Genomic DNA, 8,121 nt, shown 5'->3' with positions numbered 1-8,121 from the left:
TTCTTGATGACGTCTCTTTAAATATATTGAGAAAAATGAGGATGCAATTAGATGGCGCACCTGCAAATTTTTCATATTCAGTGAGAAATTATTTAAATCGAAAATTTAGTAACAAATGGATAAGTAGGAATGGTGCATGTCAGTGGCCACGTAGAAGTCCAGATCTCACCGTAATGGACTTATTTGTTGCGAGCTATATAAAAAATCTTGTAAACAATGTTCCACCTACTACTTTCGATGATATTAAAGGGAAGGATTAGATATGCATTTGCGTGAGAATATCAATTGAAGATAGAATAAGATGCTGTATTCAAGAGAATGGTTATCAATTCGAACATCAATTAAAATTTTTCTTTGTTTCTTCTAAAAGTAAAAATTTCCTTTTATCATTATCATGACAACATTCAAAAAAGTTTTCGAATAAAAAATATTATTTTATAAGCAGAATAATTATAAAAAGTTATTAATTTTGTATAAATATGTTTGTAGTAAGTAACTAAATTATTTATGAACATGAAAAATATTTATTANAGACAGTTAAGCATTAAGGCGGCTCCAGGTAATGCGGTCACTCGCCAGACATACGTCCAACAAAAATGCATCAAATATTTTCAGAACATTTGCCCACAATTTAATGCACCAAGTATTATCATAGACACGATGACAACTGTCTTCTTAAACATTCCTAACCGTTCTATGCATGGCACATCAACCGCTTGTGTACATTTTTTTATAAATGTACAGAAATTTCAAAGTCTAGTCTGTAGAAATTAACACTAACGATGCGGTAGTTGTGCCAGGTGTCGCGTACATTTTGATGCGCCGTTTGTAGAAGTTTGGCGAGTGTTTGGCAAGTGAATACACGCCTTTAATGTTATCAATATATATTTGCTTACATTTAACAGATACAGAGCCTTCAAAAATGATTACAAGCCATGTGAAAGCCAAGCTTGGACAACCAACATTGCACGGCTGGTACTATCAACTAACAATCTCTAAATTTTAGCGTCACCAGTATTAATGATTTGTTTACAATTAACAATGACAAAACCGTTACGTAAACGCTCGAGATAATGTGATCGCTGATTGGTTGAATAGAATCTCGTGGAAAATTACACTAATCACCAGCCGGTGAAACAGAATGTTGTGTTTTTATGTAATCCTGACATTATCGTTTTAATAATTTTTAATTTTACCTAAATTAATTGCCAACATAAAATAAATAAAATTACTGTTCCAACAAAATTACTGGTCACGTGGCTTGTAATCATTTATGAAGGCCCTGCGTTTGGCAAGTGACCCAAATTATTTTGATTAATCAATATTCTTTTTAAATTGGGTCAGTAGAACATGTTGGCGTAAATCTCGGCCAAATTGGATACCGTACAATTAATAAAATAATAATTTTCTATTTGACTTAATAAGGTTCTCAAAAAAAGCCATCGGTCGATCATTTCAAAGTAGTAGCAGTTTTGCAGAAAAAAAACAACGATTTTAGAATTCAATTACATTTAATACATACATTTTATATTCAATATGTATATGTCTAAGAGGAATATTTGCAATATATGGTACGATATGGTAATTCGTTGAATTGAAATTTCACAGAAACAAAGTTTTATTTCTTCAGTATAAAGTGGAATAAATTTGACACTTATTGTGGGTTTAACTTATTCAGTGAAAAATAGTGGCCAAAGTTAAGAAACATGACATTTTTTGGCCATTTTCCATGAAGACAATCTTTTTCTTCATGGACATTTTCCATAACTTCTGATTTTATCAGTATATTTTTAAGGGAAGTTATATGGGGTGTTTGTAAATAAGTGCGAAATATTTTAGGGGGTAATTTTAATTTTTTATTTATTTTTATTAATTATTTCAAAGAGTTTTAAAGATATTGACTAGAAATCTGAAAAACGCTTTGGAGGGATAAATGTGCATTTTTTGGGGTGATCCGAATTTTTCTACTTGCATGTTTCAATAAAAGATTAACAAGACCTACAGTAAAATATGTTTTATTTTTTTACTCAAAAACGGTTTATCGTATAAAAAAAATTGAAGAGACCAATTTCATTCAAAACTGATGTCGAAAACGGGAAAAAATCAGTGGTGTACAATTTTTTTTATTAAAAAAGGTTGTGGCATTCTCACACGAACGCCACTGGTGCAACAGCCCGTACATAAATGGTAATATCGATATTTTTGAATAGTGACAATAGTAGATAACAATATTTTTAAAAAATGTGAATGTGTGTGTATTTACCTTCCTCAGAGCTAATGAATTAAGCATGGTATTTTAATCGCGCTGCTGATGGTAGTTAAAAACGGTTAATATTTATATTATTTTAATTCCAGTCGGAAACTTCTATTCATAAATATTTGAATGGCGTCTGGAAATTAAAAGTTTTACAAGGAATTTAAATTGGCACATTATATTATACTAGCTTGTTATCATGTCATGTATATAAAACAGAATATAATTGATACGTAGATTGTATACAGGGTGTTTGTAAATAAGTGCGAAATATTCTAGGGGGTGGTTACCGAAGTTATTTTGTGAAAAAAAGTTCATATAAATGTGTAACTTTCAATTTTTTATTTATTTTTATTAATTATATCAAAGACTTTTAAAGATATTGACTCGAAATTTTATGGTTGTATTCTATTTAGAAATATTGACAGCAACCTACTAGATAATGTATCAATAGAAATTAAAAAATACACAATTTATAATAAAATATGTTTTATTTTTTTACTCAAAAACGGTGCATCCTACGAAAAAAATTGAATAGGGCAATTTCATTCAAAATTGATGGTGGATTTCTAAAAAAAATATCAAAATGGGAAAAAGTCAGTGGCGCACCATTTTTTTATTAAAAAATTTGTGGCATTCTCGCACGAACGCCACTAGTGCAAGTAGAAATATTCGGATCACCGCAGAAAATGCACATTTATCCGCCCAAAGCGTTTTTTCAAATTTCGAGACAATATCTTTAAAACTCTGAAATAATAAAAGTAAATAAAAAATTAAAATTTAAATACTCTGTATCTCGGAAACGAAGCATATTTCAACCTACGTTTATATGAACTTTTTTCACAAAATAACTTAGGCAACCGCACCCTAAAATATGTCGCACTTATTTATAAACACCCTGTATACAGAGTTGCATATAGTAAATAGGTAGTATGTTGGCAATACTATAGTAGTAATTACGTTTGACCCCAAGAAATTTTGAGAATTTATTAATGCCAAGGAAAGTTATTCTTTTATTCTGCCTGTTTTGATGACTTAAAAATATAAAATAAGCACAGAAATCCAAAAAGTGTTACCAATATTTTTTTCATTTTCAATTTAATAGCATTTATAATTTCCTTTTACTTTTTTATTTAAAAAACGGAAAAGAAATTTTAAATAAATGACTTCTTCAAAAAATCGGTTAAGGGGTTGTTTTATGAATTTACTTTTTTTTTAACCATAAATATATCCCGCTAAAGAATGAGATAATTATTTACTATTACACAATGACAAGAGATAACTTCATCAGATAAGGATTTTAGGAACATTTTTAAACTAGGTTTGATTTACTTTAATTCATTTTAAGGTAAAGTAAAAATAACAAGATAATGTTTCTAAACCCTTTTATTTTCGTTCTTAAAATTCTAATCAAATTCAACAAAATTTTCATCATCAGTTAAAAAAAACAGAAAGTATGCTTAGGCAAAAATAAATTTATAAATTCCACTCTTTATTTAAAAATTTCGTTATGGCAGAAATGACCAATTAAATAAAATAGTACCTAATAAAAATGTGGCAAATAGACAATTACAAACAATGACATAATAAATTGCATGAAACTTGTTAGTGAAGTTTCAGTTCTTTGGACATTTTTTAAATAATACCTACATAAAAACACGCTAACAGCTATCTGGGACTGCCAAATATTAGAAATACGTGTCGTGTCGTCATTATTTAAGCAAGTTGTATGTTTCTGGTGCACATGGAGAATAATAGGGGTTTATGAAAATTCACTTCAGTGCTCAAGTTACTACCTCTGCTTTATTTGTATGGTTTTAGATGAAGAGATTTTTTTTCGTAAAAACCAGATATTATATACTCTGTATGGATATTTACTTCATCCTCTTCGTATCCGTTTGGTTATTACATTACACAAAAGTTGCCCGCATATAAATTCTGGGATCCTGAAGATTGTAATCTTAAAAATTCCTGCATATTTAAAACGAAAAAATTTCAACAGGTCTGATTAATTCCATTATTTATTTCAATTTTGAAAGAATGAATATAAATGAAATTATTAAATTTGACATGTAGTAATAAATATCCCAAAATTAATTGTCAAAAAAATCCAAATTGCTCGACAATTTAATTTAAAATCTAGGAAAGAAATGAGAATATAAATGTATAAAATTAAGTTTATTGTTATAATCGATCGAGATGTTTGTCATTGGAAGCAAGTTTACAATTTTAATTTGGATTTTTCAGCAGTTGTTACAATATACAGAGAATATACGAGGCCTGTCCAGAAAATAACAGAACTTTATTATACATTATTGGTCCCTAATTGCTTAAACACATTGTGTTTAAGCAATTAGGGATTAGGCAATAACTAAGTGAGTTATCAGCAATCCAGGAACATGTGGTTCAATAAGTTCCATTATTTTTTAACATATTTCGTATATGAGGAATATTATTCCATTTTCAANTAAATTCTGGGATCCTGAAGATTGTAATCTTAAAAATTCCTGCATATTTAAAACGAAAAAATTTCGTCAGGTCTGATTAATTCCATTATTTATTTCAATTTTGAAAGAATGAATATAAATGAAATTATTAAATTTGACATGTAGTAATAAATATCCCAAAATTAATTGTCAAAAAAATCCAAATTGCTCGACAATTTAATTTAAAATCTAGGAAAGAAATGAGAATATAAATGTATAAAATTAAGTTTATTGTTATAATCGATCGAGATGTTTGTCATTGGAAGCAAGTTTACAATTTTAATTTGGATTTTTCAGCAGTTGTTACAATATACAGAGAATATACGAGGCCTGTCCAGAAAATAACAGAACTTTATTATACATTATTGGTCCCTAATTGCTTAAACACATTGTGTTTAAGCAATTAGGGATTAGGCAATAACTAAGTGAGTTATCAGCAATCCAGGAACATGTGGTTCAATAAGTTCCATTATTTTTTAACATATTTCGTATATGAGGAATATTATTCCACTTTCAAGTTCAAGAATATTTTGTAACTATAAATGAATCTGTTTTTTTTTTTTTCAACAAAAATCTATACCTCTAATTATTATCTCCGGATATTTAATTGTCAAACATTTGAATAAACAGGTTAATAATATCTTAGTAAACTTTAACATAATGAACTCCTACATATTGAATAATCATCTAGAATTAACTCGCTAAGATATTCAGATTTAATAAAAGTGAAAGCACCAGCTTGTAGGATGGACTGTTCATATGATTAAGTATCAAAACTTTCGAATTGATATAATATGCACTTTTAACGAAAAACATACCTGTTACTTAAAAATGTATGCATATTAGAATAACAAAAAAAATCGTTATAAAACGTTTCTATTTAAACATTCTTAATACATAAAAAAAATTGTGTAATCACTAATAGATTGCTTACAACACTAATTAATTTGTTTAAAATCTAGGCACGATACATCAAGTCTATAATTAAGAAATAAGTTTATATTAAATAGAAAAGTTAATTCGAATTTAGTCTCACTATCAGTATCGTTACCAGCACTGGAAAAAATTTTTTGTAATTGTACTTGTAAAAGCTTTAACACTGAACTTACTTGATTTGCACCTTGAATAGAAGTATCACTTTATATGTATTTTTCTATTTGAGTGTCCATTGTAATATGCTCACAGAATTTTCTAAAATACCTGTCTTTTCTCAAGAGAAGAACTCTGGACCTCAGACTTATTTCTATAAAATCGTACGAGACTCGTATCTAAATGAATGTTACAAATATTGTTACATACATACTTAAGGTTGGCGTTTTCCAGATAAGAAATCGCACTTTTAGTAAAACAATGATAGAACATCATCAATTTGTTCACTTTTTTCAATGTGTGTTAATAATACCCTCTGTTATATTCGTAATATGAATGTATGAACTTTTGACAGTTTCAACATGTAACAAGCAATAATTTTCAGCTACTCACAAAATTTTGCTAGAAATAAGATTTAGTACACTAGCATTTAGAGTGGGTGCTGCTTAGGCCTTAGCCCTGTATTTCCTTTGTTTTGACAAAACTCTGAATAGGTCATAGTGCGTCATTCTAAACACCCTATATTTACTCCCTAAAACAATAAACATTTCTAAACTCAATTTTTTTTTCAGTTCCTGAATATGAAGTAGTCCCGATACAGCACGTGCGGAAAAGAAGTATACAGGACTACAGCGAAAACATGATAGAGCTCGACGAGATGCTCAAAACATCGAAGAAGCCATACGAAAGCAAGGTACCAGACACCAGTAAGAGCAGTTTAAGGTTAAAAGCGTTCGGACAACCGTTCAACTTGAGCCTCGCGCCAACGGAGGGCTTGTTGAAGAAAGGGAAATTAAAAATATGGACAATAGAACCCAATGCCACGGCCCAACATGGCGTCGAGTACGTAGAACTGCCCGAGGTATGTACCGGTCATTAATTATGTTGACATTTGAATAATGCCTTTTATTTAGGTATAGTGTTATATCGAACTACATTGCACGATATTATATGAAATACAGGCCGTCCGAAAAAGAATGTTGCATTGGTAATTAAACTACCAGAAAAAGTTTTTGGGGTTTAAAGTTCAATGTTCAATTTTATGTGTGATAATTTTACAGTTTTTTTTACAATAAACAAATGCAAACATTTAAATTATACAAAAAGGTATATCTGTTAAATTTTAGAAAAATGCTCATGTTAGAAGATATTTTTAAAAAACTGTAATAGTGTTTATTACCCATGATTTACTAAAAGTTATTCGCTCCATCAATGGGCTCATTCAGCAATTTTTTTTTATTTGTTTAACGGAAAGATATTGCAATTTTAAGGTTCTCTGCAAAAAATTAGTATTTTATATCGCCTACAAGTCATCCAAAAAACATAAACTGGCGCGATGAGTATCCGCTGAACCGGCGGATGTGACGTCACCGCATGGGAAACCGATACCGTATGCTTGCGTGTGTTGTCAGTCATTCGGATAGCCGAGCTTTAGTTGCCTGTTAAGTTTAGATTGAGTATGTTAAGATGCCGGATTTTGTTAGCAATATGGAAGACTCAGAACAGAAAAAAATTACAAATATTGTATTGCTCCCAATGTGAGAGCACTAGAGTGAAGACACCTAAAAAAATAATAATAATATCTCCGTAATTCTGTCGTGCGGATTTAAAATCAATAGCCTGTTAGTCTTTATTATGATTTGTTTTTTTTTAATATCTTTTATTTGAAAAATGACTTATTTTGAAAGCTACAAAACTACCCTGCGTAATATAGGAATGTCATAAACACGTTTGTATCCTCTAGAAACAGTACACGTGTGTTAGTTAGTGTTTTTCCATTGTTGATTTTTTTGTGAATATTATATAAATACGTATATTTATATAAAATACATAATAAATATGATATTATTAATATATTTATAAGATATTACGTAGATTTTATGTACTTCCGTGAGAATAAAAATAGTAGTGTATTTGATTAGGTAAATCTTTGAAACTTGTGACAGAAACGGTTTCGTCCAATTAAACGCAAAATATCCCCACCCACACATTTACCTTTTAAAGATTCTGCAAATGTAATTCTCTCATCCAGTGAGGATTTTCATTAGTCCATCCAGTAGCGACAGTTTTGACGATTAACATGGCCGTGAAGAGACCAGAAAGCAAAACATTTTCTAGTTGGATACCATTGTTATCTAACCTTTGCATCATTATTGTTAAAAAAAAATGGTTTCATCGATCAGAATCGTCCTCATTAAGCTCCTTAGTCAGTTTATAGGGATGCATTTTATTTTCTTTTCATTATTTTCATTTTAAGGAATATGTTGAAGCTGTTTGTCGACTTGAACTATG

General features: G+C 29.6%; 1 protein-coding gene across 4 annotated transcripts in view; it reads left to right on the top strand.

The window, feature by feature from the left end:
* Positions 1–8,121, top strand: part of LOC108905951 (A disintegrin and metalloproteinase with thrombospondin motifs 16) — a 165,288-nt gene that overhangs the window by 80,925 nt on the left and 76,242 nt on the right. For all 4 annotated transcript variants that reach the window (XM_018709035.1, XM_018709037.1, XM_018709038.2 and 1 more), the window contains exon 4: positions 6,402–6,691. In XM_018709035.1, coding sequence (XP_018564551.1) covers positions 6,402–6,691 — 290 coding nt within the window. The remainder of the gene's footprint in view (positions 1–6,401; positions 6,692–8,121) is intronic.

The sequence above is a fragment of the Anoplophora glabripennis genome, unplaced genomic scaffold (genome assembly GCF_000390285.2).
Source record: "Anoplophora glabripennis isolate ALB-LARVAE unplaced genomic scaffold, Agla_2.0 scaffold265, whole genome shotgun sequence".
In the NCBI taxonomy this organism is placed as follows: domain Eukaryota; kingdom Metazoa; phylum Arthropoda; class Insecta; order Coleoptera; family Cerambycidae; genus Anoplophora; species Anoplophora glabripennis.
This window is presented reverse-complemented; position numbering and strand designations above follow the sequence as displayed.